At 31.3% G+C, this 20274-nt stretch overlaps 2 protein-coding genes across 5 annotated transcripts in view; one reads left to right on the forward strand and one right to left on the reverse strand.

Annotated features, from left to right (window-relative positions):
* LOC130622911 (RPA-interacting protein B-like) overlaps positions 1-6486 on the reverse strand; it is a 97426-nt gene extending 90940 nt beyond the window's left edge. The window contains exon 1 of the mRNA XM_057438371.1: positions 6482-6486. The gene's annotated coding sequence lies outside the window, so the exon portion shown is untranslated. The remainder of the gene's footprint in view (positions 1-6481) is intronic.
* On the forward strand, positions 4721-19898 carry LOC130622908 (RNA-binding protein Musashi homolog 2-like). 4 transcript variants are annotated; one of them, XR_008981109.1, is made up of 18 exons: positions 4721-5247; positions 6046-6130; positions 6280-6320; positions 6568-6649; positions 6964-7048; positions 7177-7227; positions 8977-9057; positions 10074-10122; positions 12654-12736; positions 13342-13408; positions 13652-13729; positions 14009-14047; positions 14122-14148; positions 14662-14859; positions 15680-15888; positions 15977-16022; positions 17327-17359; positions 18297-19898. XR_008981109.1 is itself a non-coding variant. In XM_057438367.1 (16 exons), exons 1-15 carry the CDS (start codon positions 6075-6077, stop codon positions 15992-15994), a joined length of 1164 nt encoding a protein of 387 aa, XP_057294350.1. In that variant the 5' UTR covers positions 5944-6074; the 3' UTR covers positions 15995-16022; positions 18297-19898. The 4 variants fall into 4 exon arrangements, 1 of the variants encoding a protein (XP_057294350.1); XR_008981110.1 differs by lacking the exon at positions 4721-5247 and having other exon boundaries at positions 5943-6130; positions 15977-16021; positions 17321-17359; XR_008981111.1 differs by lacking the exon at positions 4721-5247 and having other exon boundaries at positions 6036-6130; positions 6572-6649.
* Positions 19899-20274: the final 376 nt, after the last annotated feature.

The following is a 20274-nucleotide window of genomic DNA, read 5'->3' on the forward strand; positions in this document are numbered from 1 at the left end:
TAACAAATAAATACGAAATGATGTTTTTCATATCTTAAAGCATCTGCTGACATACAATATCTTGATACAAAGTTAAGATTAATCTCATTCTTCTATTGATGGTAAGATTACATACAAGTCTGCATGTGGCGGACATGTCATATAGCGGACACGTGTACATAACGGACGGTTACTAAGCTGATGAATTACAACATCTATTATATAAAAACTCGGTCAATCATTTTAGTGTGTGCATAAAATTTATACATTTTTATGTGCTAAAACTTATCTCTTTACAGAGCAAACAATTTTTTAAATACGATTTTTATAATCTGCTGAATACAAAGTTTATCCACGTGAATAATCAGTGATGATGTTATTCTCTGTAAAAAGACCAAATTTTATCTTCTTTGTTTTGTAAATATACCAGTCGTCTAACGATAGAAAATCTTTCTGAGGGCCGACGAGATTTTTCTTACCTCCAGAAAATCGGGCAAGTAACGCTTCTGGCTGGTTACTTCTGTTGTTTTCTGACCGCATAACACTTCCCTTTTTCAGTGTTTCGAGTGAATATTTTACTCACTTATTCAAACATCATTAATAATTCCCCGAATGTGTTACTCACCAAAAAGCTCTGAAAACTCTGTTTGTTTACAACGGTCATTAAAATTTAAAATATTGGCATTTGTTTGTGTCTACAGCTTTGCAAGAGAGACAAATGCATACAATTATTATACTGTATAGTGATCTCTCTCATCTCTTACTTATAAGAGACCAGGAAATTTAACTGTATTTAATTAACCCCCGGATGAAGGGTGGTGGCGACGAATCGATTTGAAATTATGTCTTTTTATCGTTGGTGACATACTGTAATATATACACTCCTCTTATCGCAGAGTTAAGTCTAGCTAGAAATCATTAAAAGAATAAAATTCATTGTAATTTATATCCATTGATTTCTTTTGACTCGCGAATGTTTGCTGCGCGGTAGATTTTCCTTTAAATCGCAAGAAAATATGTATGGAAATTAATTCATATACCGAAAACACGAAATTATTAAAATCTGAACGAGATAGTTTTAACTGGTTGTCAACCAGTTGCTAGGACTGTTACTGGAACACAAATCGTCCCCAGGACTCTTCTACGCCTATTGTATCCTGACAGACGATGAGGAAAGAGGAAGAAGAAGAAGAGGATCAGCTAAAATGTTTTATTTCCTACAAAAACGTGGAATGGGTACCGCAACCTAAAGACAACTGCAGTAAAGAAATTAAGGAGTGGGTGTAAATTAAATACTGTGCGTGATGCTAAAGCATAAATTAAATAAACAAAGATCTGTTTGTTTGCCAGGAAAAACAATTTGCTTAATTCTACTCCTTGTTTACACAAAAAAGATTGGATTGTGTTTGAAGTTGCAAACTCTCTTTTGTTGTTATAAGATATAAATAAAAAACCCTTTAAAACCTACTCCTGACAGTCGGAACAGAATTTTTTACAGAACACACCATACTTTTTAACTCCAACTAATTTTCAAGGTCCCTTACGAACTCTACGTTATAAAGGTTACTGAAGGCAAGTTTTCACTCAAACGAATGCAGTCGAATCGATCGACGTTGATGGATTCAACCACATTCGTTTAAGTGTAAACCCGCCTTAACGGAAAAAAGACAAGAAAATTATTTCGCTAATAAAAAATTTCACATTTCCACAGAACAAACCAACGCATGTTGGTGGCGTATTTTCATAACTTTCGCGTAAAATAAACTTTTGTTGTCAAGAACGAAACAGCGAAACCAGATGAAGTGTACATCGCAGAGAATTTTTCTGTTAAAGCATAAACATTGAAGAAATGATTCAGGATCAGACATCATTGTGTTTGGAATTCTCTTCTCTACGTTACTCCAAGAAATTAAATTCTTTATTGCGGCGGTCGTAATTAGAAGCCATATTTAATTAGCACAACCTATTTTCCATACCTCTTTGGATTGAAATAACAAGATGAGAGACAGCTCTTACGCAATTTTTTTCTTTTTGGAATTTTATCAATTTAGATAACAGTATAATCACATGTAAACGAGACAAGCCACACGATTGAAATAAGTAATCAAGGAAGGCACAACTGTTTCGTCTGATACGTTAAAGAAAAATTCTATGTTATAGCTTTTCTGAATTTTTCTTTTTATAAGAAAAAAAAAGAAATTTGGCTCGCCTGAAGTGTTTTTATTTTTTTCATATGTTTAGACTGAGCTTGTTCTTATTTTATTATAATTTAATCATATTTTTTTATTTTTTAGCACATCACAACTTTTTGCAAACTGAAATCTTAGTGCAAGTTTTCACACATTTGATTCTGCAAAAATGTCTGCCTTAAAAAATGTATATCTTCGCCACGGTTGTTGTGTTGTTTTAGAAAAAAAAAGAAAAAAACTTAAAAATCTCAGCCTTGCCATTGTTCCTCTTATTTCGTTTTACTCAATTTCTTTTTACAGCAAAATTTCTTTCTATTATTTTTTGTTGTTATTTTTTTAGTCATTCCTACTTTTTTAGTTTTTTTTTATCCTTCCACATTCCTTTATTTCTTAAACTTAGGCAATGGTAAAAAAACATTCGAAGAGGAAAGGAGTTTTAGCCTTATGTACCCAAAAATATGATAAAAATAAAAAATAAATAAAAGAGACTGAAAACAATTAACTGCAAAATGAATGTGAAGAAATTTATGAAACAATAAAACTACAAAAAATTGATATCATACAGCTCTACTATCACTGTCAATAACATAGTTCCTTTAACCTTCACAAAATATTTATATGTATTATATAATTATAATATAAGAAAAAAGAATTATAATTAAAAAATAGAAGTATTAAAAAATTGAAAAAAAATTTATGAACGGAAAAATGTAAAATACAATTTGTACGTATGATTACCATATACCAACAATCTTCCAATAAATGTTTAAAATAATTTTAATTTTAAAAAATATTTCAACATTCACAAATTTATTGATTTTACCGCATAGCAACCAAATTTTTTCCTGTCTGATAATCAAACCTCAAATTTACAAACATAGTCAAACATACCTGTACTTATTTATTCACCTTCATGTAAACAAAACCTGAAAACTCACAAATAAAGCCAGCTACACCAGTCCTGTTTTAATAGATACAGAATTCTGTGGATGCGAGGCGACATTATGAACAAAGGTAAAACAATTTCAGTTCAAATCATTTTCCATTTTCTAGTCAGGGGAAAAATTATACAGAAATTAAGTTGTAATAAATAATTCATTCTTTGATCTTTCTCTTCACCAATCTGACATATTCTTCCTCATAGCAAGCCTCCTTCAAAACAAAAATAGCTACTTGATCCCTGATGCATCTATAGATAGCTGAAATTTACCCATAGATTTAAAAATATTTTTAATTCTCCCTTTTTTGATCAAATCTTGACAATTTTCTTTGCTTTTTCTAATTCTGCTAAATTTCTTTATTTTTTTGGCAACAATACCTCACCAAGTAGGCTGTTGACCTGAAAGAAATCTGGCATAAATATGAGCAACATGGCGCCCTATAAATTATAAAAAAATAACAGCTTTTTGTAGTTTTACATTCTAAATTGTAAGTTGTCACCTATTTATGTAAAACGTTTTACAATTTATGAGACATTTATATCATGAATTGTAAAAAAAGCACTAACAGATTCATCAAGACATGTAACAAATAAAAAAGATTTAAAACGAACATTAATTTAAGATATTATAAAAGAACTTCAAGGTGACACAAAATCAAAGATACACTTACCTCAAACATTAAATAAATTAATTGACATTCTACACTATTCATATATTGTAGCTATTTCCGAGATTTTTTGTGAATTTTATACTGGTTTAAGTTTCTACATAAATTTTTTTGCTCTTTGTTCTTAAACAATGACAGTCACACAAAACGCCTTTCATGTAATTTATTTCAAATTATATTTCAGTGACCTCAACAATAAAGGCACTCAAACATTTTTAAAAATGCTGCCACGATTGCGTTTGCGCAGTTATTCACCAGCAGATAGATTACTGTGCCTGCATCGATTTTTCTCAGCAAGTAAAAAAAGAAATATGTGACAGGACTCATTACACACTTATTTTTTATATTTAATTTAATTTTTCTCTACTTTCTTTTCTTTCCAATATTTGTAACATTGTTTATTTCTTGATACTGTAGTGGAGGTCAACTGACGCAATTAGTCCAAAGTTTCTTGGGCTCGAACAACTTAGTTTTAAAATCCTCATAAATTTGCAAATAAGTTTTTTTGTAAGAAAAAAATGTCTACGAGTACATTTAAATTTTTGTGAGTATAAAAATACACAATAAGAAAGTTATGAAAAAGCCCCAGTACTAAAAACTTTTTAAGCAACTCGCTAATTTCTTAATCCATATTTCTTCAAAAATTGTTTCGACCATAAAAAATTGAAAAATAAAGTTCTAAGCAAATTTAGATACGCTGTTTAAGTATCTTTTATCGCGAAATGAGAGTTTAAAATTGAAAACCCTACTTGAAAAATACTCCTAATGTGACAGCATCACTTGTTCTATTATGTTTGGAATAATGTATTAAGAAAATTAAACTAAAAATTATTCTTATAAACTATTTAACACATTTGTTTTTGATTTTCTTAAACGTTGACATTATAGAAAGTAAGTAAGAATTTCAAACAATAAATTATAAATACCGTTCTTCTAGATTTCAAGAAATTGTATTTTCATTGTGTTTTTCTGAGGAAATTCTCCATGCCACTGTGTGTGACAGTACAAAAACTGTAAATTATTGTGTTATTGTGTTTAGAACTTCATGTAATCAGTCAGGTATAGTTTTGGATTGATACAGGCTAGAATAGATATTAAGAATCACTGACAAAATAAGATAAAGAAATATACCACTACACAACAATAAAAAAGGCTTCTTTGACATCATTATTTAAAAACATATGTTAATTTTGCTGATGTTTTTACATGTACATTCTCTCATCTCTGCTTGTTTGAATTTTCTTCTTCTTACCACTTTTTTACATAAAAAAATAACTTTACCTTTTTTTTGGAGAAAAAAGGGCGTCTCCCTGAAAAAAGGTTTTATCGTAAAAATATCGATGCGTGTGTAGTTTCTGTCAAGTGTGGCGTATACGCAGTAAAACGTCAGTCTTTTTTTTGAAGGTTGTCAGTAAGGCGATTGGACTTTTGTAACATCCTGATCACTTTGCTGCAGTTGATTTTATAATTGGTATGTTAAGCACTTCATTTTTATTTAAAGTAAAATTTCTTAAATATGCTTCTGCTGGCGGTGCATTCGTTTTCATAGATTTCGTGCTTCTGTCAAAGTGAAAGTTTATTGGACTTTATTTGGGTGAATTAATTGCATGCCTCCTTTGAAAGAGCTGTTGGTAGCAATACACTATTTTCGATTGGATTATAACATATAACCATAGTTGTAAATGTTGGGGCAGGGTAATTCGTGATAACTCTGTTTAACTTTAGGAATCTTCAATTTTGGCGCCAATTTTACAAAGATTGCGAATATGTTATATTTTCAAACTTACAATTACATCATATGATTTTATTTGGAAAGTAAATGCTTAAAAAGTTTATTTACGAAGATATTTTAAATGTACAAAAGCTCTGTACAAAAACATTATGTACAGAAAAAATCTTTTTTGTTTTCTATTCATCACTTTCGTTTACGCAGATTAAAACCTGGTTGTGTTCATTTTCATAACAATACAATCCCAGTTAGTTTACTTTGACTTTCAAAAGAGCACTTGATAACCAGACAGTTTTTAAATCTTCTTCCAGACATCAATTTACCGCCGTAGCCAATCAAAATCTTTACCGTTGTTCGTTAATGTGCCTAACGTTAAATATAAGTGCCCGTTTGTTATTGCATCTTTTGTAACTGCTGGACCGACTCTAATTCCACGTGTCTGTTTTATATCAGACTTACTTCAGTACAGAAATGTTTATTATGGTGTAGTTTTTAACGCAGAAGTAATTTAGTTGTAGTATATAAGATAGTATTTTTTAGATGGTCTCGTGAGAGTTAGAAAAATAATTATGGACGATGATGGACAACCTGGAGTGGATTTAAATCCCATGGAACCAGACCCAGGGTAATCTTATTGCGTAAAATGTTCGCTTGTTTAATTTGTTGCGTCTTTTATTACTCTACTTGTTAAAAATTTCAAATTACCCGTGATATTTTTCTTTCTTGGTTCTTTATATATATATTGCATCTTATTTCTAAATTGTTTTTCTTTAGTAAAATGTTCATCGGAGGATTGCACAGCCAAACAACTGCAGGTTACATTTTAAAAGTTTTAATTTCCCGCGTTTTCGAAACCAATTATGATCGGAATTTCGCAGTAACTATATGAGACGGAAAAGAAAAGAATCTATAGAAACAAGGGCAAAAAATAATATTTTCAAATGTTCGAAGTAAAAGTTTTGGATTCCTCTTCCGGTTAAACTCAGGAGGAAGCGTTTTCATCTCATTTGAGTGAAACCGAAACTGTTCTTCTTTGAATTTTCGTTACCTAAATTTATTTAGACAGTTTACAAAGATATTTCGAACAGTTTGGAGAAGTCAAAGAGTGTGTTGTAATGCGCGATGCCGTAACTAAACGATCAAGGTTAATATTCTTGTTTTTCATACATTTATAAGAAAGTTTTTGGAGTTTGGGAAGATATGCGGCAAGTGAGACTGTTTATTAAATTGCAGTCATGCTGCAGAGTACATAGCTTGGGTTGTTTAACGCGCCTACAAACAAGATCTTAGGGTCAATGGAACTATTCTCAAAACACCAGTTTAATATGGTGCGAATTTTTTCTTATTAATTTTAACTTAAATCCTTACTACAAAGTCGCCCAAACAAAATGCCCTGTTCAAAGCCAAAAGCGTCGTAAAAAAATTCTATTAATTGCCCTAAACATTTTCGTTTTTTAGAGGTTTCGGCTTTGTTAGATTTGTGGATGCAAGTACAGTGGAGCTGGTTCAAAATGCTTCCCCACATAATGTAGATGGAAAAAAGGTTTACTAATAATAATTTTATAGATCGTCGTTACTTAGTCCAGTAAAAGTAATTCCGTGACCTGCGCTAACTTCGGAACATAACAGTGTGAATATGAAAAGATGATGTTTAAGTTCGTTTTTGTTTAGATCGACCCTAAACGCGCCATTCCGAAAAGACCACCTCCTGGCCAAAATCAGGTATTATTGAAAATGTTTTTATAAAATAGATCGAACCTAGAGCAAATACACATCGACGCCGATTTTTGCGTGCGGAATTTTTTTTTCCCTTTCTTTTTCACTGTATGCGTTCTATACGGTCTAGTCAAAACAAATATGGCGCTTGTGAACATGCGCACGTGGATAAAAACGGTCATTTTTCGTCCAGAATCATGTAAAGCAAAGAATTATGTACGCTGATGATGCAGTATGAAATACTTAAAAAATGGAATTTGTTCTGCTTTTTAAGAAAACAAAGGAAAGTTTGTAAATGCATTTTTTTAATGCTTTATTAAGTAAACTAAGATAAATTTTGTTAGGGAAATATTCAGAACAGTCATACGCGACCACTCTTTTTGTCAAATTTCAGTTGTTCTGTTATAATGATAAAATTTAAATGGCAATTGGAAACAAAGTCAGGTCTTATATATCAAGCTAGCATTCTGGCATTGTAAAACTAATTTAAAAGGTATTTATAGTAAAAAAAATTATTAAGATTGCAGGGCATTTCAGGCTTATATTGAGTTAAAAATGTATTTGAGAATAAAGGAGGATTGGTTATCACTTCTGTTTACAGTCGAAGAAAAGCAAGTATGATCCAAAAAAATATGTTTTCCATGATAATTCTTAAGTAAGGAAGTTGAATTACAGGAACTGAGTTTAGTCTTTTGTTTACTTGAGTTTGATCTTTTGAACCAAACCTTTAAGTATTTGTATATTTTTCAGTATGTTTTTGTAAAATATTTTTTCCAAACAAATTTGAAAAGAAAACATTGCATGCTTTGTTGTTCTAATCTTATGTTTCTAGATCAAATATTTTAAAATCTTAGTTCAATTCATTTATAGTGAATCTATTTAAATAAATTAGGAACTATGAAAATTGGTTACCCGAGGTTTGTGTTTTCTAGAATCGCAGAAGTTTTGCCATATTTTCTGTCTTAAAAGATGCATTTCACCATTCCTGGAAAGAAAGAAAACCGCTAAGATTTTGAATATTACTCTTTGGTATATATTGTACTAAGTTTGTTTTTCATTACAAGCTATTCTCAGCCTTATTGTTCTTATAAAATTATTCTTAGAAAAGGCGAGCAGTATTCAGGAAATGTTAATTTATTAAATTCAAAACAAAAAATCTGATAGGCCTTCTAGATTATTTTTTTTTAAAAAAAAAACAGAACTCTGAAAAACATGGAAGTATTTATATGAAAAGTAAGCTTTACTTCAGTTTTCCTTTATTTTGAAAAAAAAAATAAAAAAAAAAAAAAAAAAATTTTAGATCTGTATGTTTTATACCCATTTATAAAATTTAGTTGCACATATAATCTGTGTTCCTTTATAAGCGAGTAACACATTCATTTAAACCTAAACTTTCACTCAGGGGAGAAGAATAACCTAGCCTAGCCCTCATAGAAACAAACTTTTTAAAACAGCCACGGTCAAACTCTTGTATTGTCTGTTTTGTGCAGTGATTTCCATTCCATTGCATCAAAATAAATCTAGTACCGTAACCTGTGTTGAAGTGGTGGCCACCTGACCCTATAGCATTTGTGTGAAAAATGCATGGGAGTTAATTGTGGCCCAGGTAGAAAGATGGTTCTCTTATAGAGGTGACTTAGGCAATTTGACATTCGATCAAAGCTTAATAAAGTAGTTTTTAGGCCAAAAAACTGATTGACACAGGAAGTTAAATTTTGAGTACAAATATTCTATATTATTATTTTCTCTTTTTAGTTTAAAAAAGTGTTTGTTGGTGGTTTGCCTCCAGATATCAATGCACAAGAGCTGACAGAATATTTTGAAGCTTTCGGCAAGGTATATATTTGATTTGCGAATATAAAATTATATAATGGCTAACCCTGTTTTGTTACTTTCCCTCAAAGTATACTGACTCCCTAAAGATTACTGTATAGCCATACACAATGATTTCACAAAATGTATTTCTAATATTTATAAAATTTGAATTTTATCTGCATATTTTAATAATAAAAAAAAAACAATAATGAGTTATATAATGGATGTCTGGTGGTTTTGTAAAATATTGGCAGTATAGTTAAAACCTAATTAACTAAAAAGTTTTGTGGTGTAATAATGAGCTATGTTTCATTCTGACAATTTTAAAAAACATCCATTGTTCTTTTAATTTGAAAAGTTTTAATTAGCTGGTTATGGTTACCTGTTGGTTTACATGAATATGTGCATATTTTTAACATGTACACAGTTTATAAGAATAAATTTTACATAAAATATCAAGCTGAAAGTTGATGTTTTTGTTAGTTAGAGCACTGTAAAGAAACCATAACTATGGTAGCTTGGTTAAATCATTTTGAGTGTGGGGCATATTGGGAGGGGTTAATAATGATAAATTCACAGCTTGTAAGTCCAAGGACCTAATCAAGTAATTAAAGTAGCTAAGAGTTCCATGATACTATCTACATTAATTTTTATATCAGAGAAAAAAAATTGTTTAAAAATCAGATTTAATTCCTGAGATATTAACGTTTTAAAACAGTGCACAAAATAAAATTACACGTTGACAAGTTTATTCTACCTCCTCTAACGCAGTAATATCAGTGAGACTAAAATTGACATTTAAAGTTTGGGTGAAAGAAAGTTTGAAATTTAAACTTCATTGTTTCCATGATTATTCATATATTCATATATATTCATATTACTCAACCAACTCAAATCTCACTTAACTTCCTACGAAATTGTTTAAACAAACTATAACATTTTTGTAAATGGTATTGTTGTAAATAGCAATTTGATTCCAGTCTAGATATTGAATTAGCTTATGAATTAACATAAAGGTTGATTTTGTACACTTACAGGTTACTGAAGTTTTGTTGATGCATGATAAAAATACTAAAAGATTAAGAGGTAAGAAAGGTTCCTTTTTATCTTTTAATCAATCAAAGTATTTTTTCTGGGAAATTAACTCACTTAAATATATATATTTTACTTGCAAGACATCCTAATAATACACTACATTAATCATTTGCAAGGTTATTACAATGCACTTATAAATTTGTGTGGCCCAAAAATAACTTGGAATTGAGTGAAAATAACTAAATTCATTTTCCAATAAGATGACTGCCTAATACATTGTAGTTGTAAAATGGGCTCTTATAACGAATTGTTTAAGTATGATAATTCTTGTTTTATTCGTCAGGGTGGCCACTTATCCTAAAAAACCTCAAACCTCCCAGAAATGGAATACACTCCTAAAAAACATCGTTAAAACCCTAGAAAAATAATTTTTTGGAATCAATTTTTATTTGAGATCAGGTCTTTTTAGTTATCAGGTTATGGGAGCTGTTTTCATCAAACCTTTTTTTAGCAAAGTTACCCTGAAAAATGCTCTGAAAATTTCAGTCCTGGGATTTAGGATCTAAAAGTGAGAAGCCGCCCAAAATCGCAATGTTTAGGCACTCCTCAATACTTAGATGCTTTAAGCACAATGTCACGAGGGCTTTATTTAACTTTATACTAGCAGTTCTTTTAACCCTGAACGATTTTTAAAATTGTGAGGCTTGGTGATGATTTTGAAAAAAACATTTGATATAGAGATTTAATAGTGATACTGATGCACACTATTATCCTTTATGAAATAGTCTACCACTTTTCTTGTTTGTGCGATATTAATCTCTAGACTGTCAGATACAGAAAACTGAGACAATGCAATAAGTTTCGCAAACTAAATTAAATTTGTATTGCTGTTTTGCTGTTAATTGGATTTTCAATATTGCTTTTAAAAAATAATGTATTAAATTTTATATATTTTTAACTTTTATGTCATGCAGCTGCAACCTTCCTTATTAACACTAATAAAATGACTTAATGTCTATTAAAAACAAAAAGGTTGTAGAAGGATCTTTTACTTTCGTCATAAGGCGATCTTGTATTGTAATACCTTTAATGTCTTTGACACAAATTGCATTAAACAATTGATGTATTGCATATTTAAGTTTTATCAATATGACATCTTCATTATCATTAATTGATGACAGGACGTTTTAAAACATTTGTCATGACATCTGTTTGTGTGTGCATAAAAGAGTTGAATGATATGTAATTTGTAGTTATCATAACTGATTTAACATAAATTTATGTTTATTTATAAAAGTTTTAAAAGTTGTAAAATCGATTTCTGACAGAATAATTTGGAGTAGTTGTGGGTCTCATTTTGTGATTTATAGCCTTATGTTCGAATTTTCACTAAACCCGACAAAGTTGTCAGCACCAATTTTTTGCATTTCACTAGAATTAAATATGACTTCCAAAACCACAAAATTTAGTTTCTGTTAAATTTAGTAATGTTCATGCACAACCTTGGTAAAAATATGTGTAGACAAAACCATAAATTTTGATGCTTCTCCCAATAGTAATTATGTAGGCTGTATCTTTGTTAGATTTCCATATTTTGAAGTTGTCAAAGTTCACATGTCAAATTTCACAGCAGAGTAAAGGACTCAGGTTATTTCGTTAGATCAACCCTATCTTTATGCATATATCAAAGTAGCCATTCAAAGCTGTAAAATGTTCAACATTAATTGCTTTCAGCAGAAGAAAATTATCAATTTGAAAAAAAATGTATCCAATCAGGAAAGTGATTGGAATATCCTAAGAATTCAACACTTTTAACGGTTTCATTAACAGGCATCCCACAAAGGAAGGGTGAGGTCAACTTGGGGACTTTTGACTATCTTTGAGAAATAGAAACCTACTTGGTAGAGAATGTCAATAAATTTGAAGTCAATAATATTATGCGTTTAGGCGAAAACGTACATGTGCAAAAATTAACCTAAAATTTGACATATTTTGTTGTTTTTAACTAAATTTGTGAAATGAAATGAGTTGAAAATTTACATTTACATATTATTTCAGTAGACTCTAGAGCATAGAATTTCATGGATAGTCTAATCTAAAAAAATCTAAAACATTGGAACATGATAAGTTTAAAAACAGTTTCTAAACTCCATTTTACTTATTTACAATAACTGTTAGCTTTAATTTCATCAAAAGTTTATGAGATGTATGCTGACAACTGAAAAAATTGAACTTTTTTAAGTGATTTGTATTTTAATAATCATAATTAAGAAATTTAAATGTAGTTTTTGTTATTTTTATAGAGTTCAAAAGATAAAAACTACATGTGAGTTTGTGCGAATACAAAATTTAAAATTTGATGCTGAAACAGCAGGGTGTGATAATAAGAGGGGTGCAAAAAATTAGGGAACTGGGTTAGATTAAGAGGTGGGTCAATTTTGATTATAGATCACTGATAATCCTATATTCTATATATAATTCAAACACACAGAGAATATTTAGATTTTACATTTCTATAACCTTTTTCTCTCTAGGTTAAAATAACATTGGCCAGGAACATAATTTTTTTTTTGTTTATGTAGGTTTTGGTTTCATAACATTTGAATCAGATGCTTCTGGAAAGCATGTATGTGAAACAGGATTTCACAAGCTGAAAGGCAAAAATGTAAGTACTAAGATCATATAGTTGCTCAACAAGCAGAAATGATTTTATTGCAATCTGTGTGCTGTAGTAACATAAAAGATAGAAGTATTGAAAATTTGACACAAACAAAAAACATTCCTGACGTTATTTTCTCTTTTTTATCTCACAAATTAAGGTTTCTAGTTTTCTTATATTCTGCCTTAGCAGTACTAGCAGATATAATCAATTCAGTTTATGCTCCTTTCATTTATGGTCTGTAAAAGAAAACAGTGCAGGTTGATTTGCAAGCCGAAGGTTAATTTGCATAGTCTCAATATACTAAAGTATTGGAGGCAGTATGCTTGTTTTTATAATTTAACTTCCTCTCATCAGTATTTTTCCTAATCATTGACTGAAATATTTCTTTGCATTTCCCTGCCATTGTGCAGGTATATTTTTGTTATTTTTTACTGCAAACAAGAAAAATACAGCTCAGCCAGACAAACTTTTTGTGGAATTGGGGTAGCGAATAATGGCTCGGCTAGTTTATCATTTCTCAGAATTGGGCGAGTCTTTGCGTGAGGAAAAGCGATTGCTCTTGTTGTATCGATAGGCCTTGGATGTATAAAAATATTCTTTTCTTACAGGTTGAATGTAAAAGAGCCCAACCAAAAGAAGCAATGATGCTGCAGGGAAAAGGACGTGGTTTCGTAGGTATTGATTAATTTTGATAATGCAAAGTTACTTTAACTTTCCCAAGTACAGCTACTATATAAGTGATTTGATACATGCGTGTAATGCTAAACCAACTGTTTCTTAAAGATGTTTTGATGTAAATTTCCTTAAGATGCAAACAAGAAAACAAAAATAAAGTGGTTAAAATATCAGTGTTTAAGAGTATAGTCCTTATTTTCTAAAATGTCAATGCTTATCCTTGTTGTAATCTCCTTGTTCTAGTCAATCTTGCTCCGTTTCCATTTGGAAGGGGATATCCCAATGGATTAGGAACTAGTCCAGTTGGATATGGATTTACAGGTATGAAATTGCACTCCCTTTTTTTTGTTTTTATGTGTAACTTCACACGAAACCACTTCAGAGTCAAGCTCTCTTTACTCTTCGACATGAAGGGCTCTAAAATGTCTTTAAGATTTTTTTTTTACTTTGCTTTGTAGATTTTGTTTTTTGTTTGGTTTAGTCACTTACTGTATTTTCGTAATTGTTGTTAGATTCTGTTGCATGTATAGTTCACCAGGAAAATAGTTTTATAATTTGTCTATATTTTCAACTTGATTTCTACTTGTATGTTTTATTAAGATTGGACTGTAAACCCTCAGCTATATCAACAATTAGCAAGTAAGTTCATCATATTTTTGTGTTGTATAAATATTCACGTATTCGTTTTTCATAATTTCATAATTATTTTATAGATGTTATGCAATATAGTCGAGGCCGAGGTAAGGAGAATCAAAAAACTATCTGCAATTTTTCATTACACCCCCAATAATTCTGCTAACATGAACTGTTACTATGTACAACATTGGGAAAATGACCTATTTTTTAATTCACATAGGGGTATTTTAGTAAATAGCTAATACTAAATTTTCACAAAACTATCTTCAGTGCGTTAAAAGAAAAGAAAGAAGAAGAGTATGGTTGTGTTAAAGAGCGAAAAACATTAATTTAAAGGAAGAAACTTTCGCGTATCAAAACTATATAACCTTCGCAGTTGAGCAACTGTTTTGCGCGTCTGGCGGAAGAAACTATTCCGCGAAAGTTTTAAACATAAAAAAATAGAAGATATTTTTGTGTACTGAAATAAATTTTATAAAAAATGATCAAAAATATAATTTTGTTGAATCTTCAAGCACTTGAATTCAAACTTTGTGAATATGGCTAACTGAGATAAAAGTTATTCAGTACTTCTTTAATCTCCTGGTATTTTACTATTAACGCAATGTTACCTTTAGGTGGCTTCGCTAACAATTACGCATCACAAGGCTTTTTAAACATGCCTGATCATAGACGCTCGTACACAGAATATGGTAACGTCCAAACAGCAGCTAACGCTGTCCTAACGCAAGAGCCTACTAGTGTGACTGCATCTAATGTTGTTTCAGCTGATAACATTCATGCAGAATATGATCAGCACAATGTCTACAGTAACGGTGAGTGTTCTCCATTGTTTACCTAATATTTTAAAGATATATTAGAGTCTCTGTTATTTTACATCTTTGTTTATAACGAGGGCTCTGCTAGTTTATAAATCATAATCAGAGAGTTGTGTTTTTGAGTAGATTACTTAAACACTCAATATTGGTGCATTTCATTACTTTGCCTGCTTGAAAACTCCGTTCAGGTGGATTCAGTAACTTACTAGGGTTGCAAGGATGAAATGGAGGCAAATGCTTTGCGTGTGTTTTTGCCCATTAGTGGAAATATTTTCTTCGGAAATGATGACGGCATAATAGTTAACTCTGATTTTAGCGGAGACACATTTGCAAGAAAAAGAAGCTGTTTCTCTTAAAAATTATGCTGCCTATTTTTGCGATAGGATTAAATCAGTTTTCGATTTAAATTTTTTTTTGTAAAAATTGTCAATTCAGGGAAAAGTCGCTGAAAGGAATTAACAAAACAAAAGATTGTTGTTTAAAATCATAAATTTCGTTTTAATGGATAACCCGCTGCACCTGTTTGCGATAAAAGGTTTAAAAATTTGTTCTTTTGAATTTCTGATGAATTCATACCTGCAATAACTACTTCAGTCACGCAGTCATCTTAAATAATTTTAATCACCTGCGCAATGTGCGTTAGAATAGTACTGAATTTGAAATAATCAATATTTGGACATCCGTTTCTCTTTGTTGAAACAAACTTTTAAGTCAGCCAGTTTGGTTAATGGAACGTCAAAATCGTATATAAGTATATAAGTTGTAATGGTAATAATGGTAACATTCCCTTTGCAACAGGTGTACTGTTTGTTTTTAGTTCAGCTAAATCAGTATGGTTCTCAACAAAACCCAGTTGTCACACCTGCGTCGCCTTTAACGCAAGCATTCACACAAACCACTTCACCGCGTCTTGATGTCAGTTACATGAATGCGTCATCTCGTACAGGAATTGCACCTGAACATTTATTTCACAATGGTCACACAGCTGCGTCACCGCAGGGGCCGTTTGGCCATGGGATGTCGCAGGTAGCTTGGTAATTTTTTTCTGTATATAAAACATACCGAATATCGTCTAGCCAGTAGTTATACTGAAATCACCTAATTGTGTTCATAGATAGCATTGCGACATTGAAGAATCGCATACAGCCTTTCCTTGAGAGGTAAGACTTTCAGTAATAGTCTCTGAGTTGTGTGTAGCTCATTTGATGAATTGTCTAAACGAAAGATTAACAGATTTTTATTTGCCGTCAGATATTTATTGTAGATTTTTTGCAGTAAAAAATAAGGACAGAAATATTTAAAATTGTAAACAGTGATCTGTCGAAATATTCAGTTTTAAACGTCGGTTTGTCGAAACATCGGTTGTTAAAATTCACTTTGACGAAACATGGGGTGGTAAAAATCGATCTAACGAAACATCGATTGTTAAACGTATCCGTTTTCAAACGTATCAATTGTCAACAAAACATCGCGTGAAATACAGTTTCATGTGCGTGCAAAATTGCACCTTTTGATGTTTTTGTCAATATGTTCATGAGCTGATTGATAACAAAACTACAATGTATGTTATGGATCATATTATATATTCCGTAAAATTTACAACCAACTGTTCCAAAGCCTTATGACTACTCCAGAGTACCGAATAATCGTAGCCCCCCTCACCCCTCCATTTTTACTTTTTTTATTTTTTACCACCCAACCCACGTTTATGCCACACTCCACCCCCCGTTTCGTAATTTATTGAGATGAGCTAAGTTTTGTATAGTTTTGCCGATAATGAAATTATAGACTAGTGATATACGACAGACTGTTTTAGACTAGTCATATCATACGACAGACTGTTTTAGACTAGTGATATCATACGACAGACTGTTTTAGATTAGTGATATCGTACGACAGACTATTTTAGACTAGTCATATGATACGACAGACCATTTTAGACTAGTCATATCATACGACAGACTATTTTAGACTAGTCATATAATACGACAGACTATTTTAGACTAGTGATATCATACGACAGACTGTTTTAGACTAGTCATATGATACGACAGACTGTTTTAGACTAGTCATATACGACAGACCATTTTAGACTAGTCATATACGACAGACTATTTTAGACTAGTCATATAGGACAGACTACTTTAGACCAGTGATATACGACAGACTGTTTTAGACTAGTCATATGATACGACAGACTGTTTTAGACTAGTCATATGATACGACAGACTATTTTAGACTAGTCATATCATACGACAGACTGTTTTAGACTAGTCATATGATACGACAGACTATTTTAGACTAGTCATATGATACGACAGACTATTTTAGACTAGTCATATCATACGACAGACTATTTTAGACTATTCATATCATACGACAAACTATTTCATGCAGCAAATCGCCCTGCTAGTCTTCTGGTGACCCCGTGTTTATATTACTTTCTGTATTTACTTTTGTCTAGACAGCATGTGTCGGCTTTCCTTGATGTTGCAAGGTAGATATTATTTTCGGCTCAAATTTTTAAAAACATAGATTATTATTTAAAAAATCTGGCCTCCATACCTGTTTTCAAGTTTCTACAAAGATCGACGGCCTGTTAATAACATTCTTTTCATAACAATAAGAAGCCGAATATTGGTGAAATCCATTGCAAAAGTATTTTGCGTTTTCATTTTATATTTGCACTTTTACAGAGTAGCATGCCGTTGTATGAAGATGAAACGTCGCTAGAGAAAAATATAGCGTATGCATAAAAAAGTTGTCTGCCATGATTCTATATAAGTTATGAAAATTGTTATTGGTATCTAATAAGTAGACATTGATAGAAATGAGTGAAAACAGGGTTGCGACTTTGTCAGCAGGAGAAGAAGCTTTTGTACTAGATCTTCACAAATTATGACAATCAGACTCCTGCAGTTTTAAACGAGTCAATGTTGTTGACATCTATATTTTGAGGTTTAAGTCTTCGTGACGTCATTAGGCGTAATTTTTTGTTGGAAGAGGTTTTTGTCACTTTCGTTTGCCATTCTAGTTTGATGTGATGTTTAAGAACATGCTGTATCTGGTCACTTGAAATATGTTATTTGGTTAATTTCTTGAGAGTTGACGCCGCACTATTGTGTTGGCAGGTTTAAGTCTTGATGTATCCTAGTTAACTAAGCTTTCTTTGAGTATATTAAACTCAGTTTCTCTCGAACTAAATTTTTCCCAACTTAACCATTCCGATTTCTTGACGGTAAAAAAATTATGCTTAGTCTCCTGACTATAATCTTGATATGCATTCATAGATATTTATATTGCGTTTATACTTTTTGCGAAAGACGAGTTGATTTCTTACGAAAGAGCTTGGGAAAGTTGGCCAGCAATTTCTTTTAAAAATTTTTATCTGTTCTCAGATTTCAGACTTGAACAAATGTATTTTTTTTATCTAGATATTGGCAAGCTATGGCGCCTACCTGGCGGTAGTAAAATGGTTGTTTTTAATCAAAATTATTCGTGTTAGTGCTGTGTATGTACATGTAAACTTCAAAGAAGAACTATTTTATGACAAACTGTTTTTAAAGCTCCTGTTTCCTCTACTCAAAGGTGGAGAGCTCGTAAAGACTTTGATATATATGATTGACTGTTATTTTAATTAAATACTACTATTTTAACTATTTTATTTTATTTTATTTTGGAATTTCATTAAACTTTTTTTTTAACAAGTTGGCCAGCCAACTTAATGTCATTGAAAAACGTTTAAATCTGGAGGAGAACAGGGAATTAGTATTAAAAAACCAGGTGAGATGAGAATACTAGCGTCTAATCTACTGGTGCTGATGTAAATCTGGAGTGTTAAGAAACTCAGGCTGTGTCCTGGGTAAAAACAGCAAGAAAGAGACTAATCCATTCCAGGGATTGGATCGTCACTCTGTTTGAGAAGAAAAAGCTTTTAACTGTTTAACTTAGAACACGATAAAAAAAACTTCGAATATTTGGTTTTTATTGGACCTACGAAATTTTACGGAATTTATGAGAAAATAAAAGATGTTCTTAAACAGCCTACGTATTATGAAAGAATGTGGTAGAATAATTAAAACCAAAAAAACTTTTCATGGTTTGGTCTCGCTAGTAAAGACCTTAAACAGAGCCTTGCATTCAAGTTGTTCGTTGCTAAGGTAAAATCAGGTTATGTTGTTATGCTGTGAAGTTTTGTTCCTTCACAAACCATTCACAAGTTTTTAATATGTTTTTCCCTCCAGTTGTTGTTATTGTTGTGACGTCATGTAGATAGAAAATTCAGTGACATCAAATGTCAGTATAGTTTTTTTTTTTTTTTACAGAAGTAACCGTGCATGTCGTTTGTGTTTCTTGGAAACACCAAAGCTACACCAGTGATAATTTTTTCTTTCAATTTTTTTAAATTCGAGCGTTTAACAAAATATAATTTGTCAATATTAGTGGCTGTTGAAACTGTTACAGCTTTTAATGCATGCATGGTACGACTGTAGGTACCCGTGGAACCACATCGCTATTCGAGTATAAAGTCAAGCTGACAATTGTTCTGCATGTAATGCCACTAGTTTCTACTAAAATGTTTTACTAGTGCGGATATAGATGCGGTTTCACTTCTTATGTTTAGAGTAAATTATGTTTGGTCCCTGTGAACTTGTGGCGTTGTACGAATACAAAATTTATTAAAACAAGACGGCTAATATTTTAAACCTATAACTAATTTTTATATTTTAACCACTTGAAAAAAATTGAAAATGCTTCGCTGTGGTGTGTGTTACTAGCTTTTTAAAGAATGAGTAGATGAAATAACGCGACTGTAAAGAGGGTTACAATCGGAATAAAGGTTTTTACGAAGATTAATTTTAATAACGATAGGATAATTTTTATTTTTCACCGTTAGACGGAGCGATCTACTAACGAACATTTTAACCATTTCAGTAATGTTTAGGTTATTTTTGAAAATCATCTCAATATTTGTTAGTTACGACGTAATATTTCATGTTGTATGTTCTATCATGATACAATTCCAGTTAAGACCATTCTTTAGTGCTTGTATCATTACACAACTCCCTGTCCATGCGCAGAAGCTGTCTTTATTAAGAATTTTGCGACTTTTTCCTTTTTAAATTTCTGAGTTGCGGTGTTCAGTTCAACCAGTTATGTATTTTTTTTAGCTTTAATTTGCATACCCAAATTGTAGGATGGATTTCATTTTAGTACCTGGCAGTGTAATGTATTCTTCATATCTGACGTTTTTATTGGCTTATATCGATCACGTGAGCGGGCGCTTTTTTCTGTAGCGACCGGCTAAATGTACACACAAAAAAGTAAACAAACATTCTTGAAATAGATTGAAGTTTTGAACTAATTAATTTAAGCTTTTGGCAGTACGTAAAAAAATAGATCAATTTATAT

Source organism: Hydractinia symbiolongicarpus, chromosome 13, assembly GCF_029227915.1.
Source record: "Hydractinia symbiolongicarpus strain clone_291-10 chromosome 13, HSymV2.1, whole genome shotgun sequence".
In the NCBI taxonomy this organism is placed as follows: Eukaryota; Metazoa; Cnidaria; class Hydrozoa; order Anthoathecata; family Hydractiniidae; genus Hydractinia; species Hydractinia symbiolongicarpus.

Excerpts from the sequence above, each read along its gene's own strand:
- LOC130622908 (XM_057438367.1), top strand. The coding sequence starts at position 6,075 with ATGGACGATGATGGACAACCTGGAGTGGATTTAAATCCCATGGAACCA. Across the intron at positions 13,409-13,651 it reads AAAAGGACGTGGTTTCGTAG|TCAATCTTGCTCCGTTTCCA; the intron begins GTATTGATTAAT and ends TCCTTGTTCTAG. Across the intron at positions 14,860-15,679 it reads GCACAATGTCTACAGTAACG|TTCAGCTAAATCAGTATGGT; the intron begins GTGAGTGTTCTC and ends GTTTGTTTTTAG.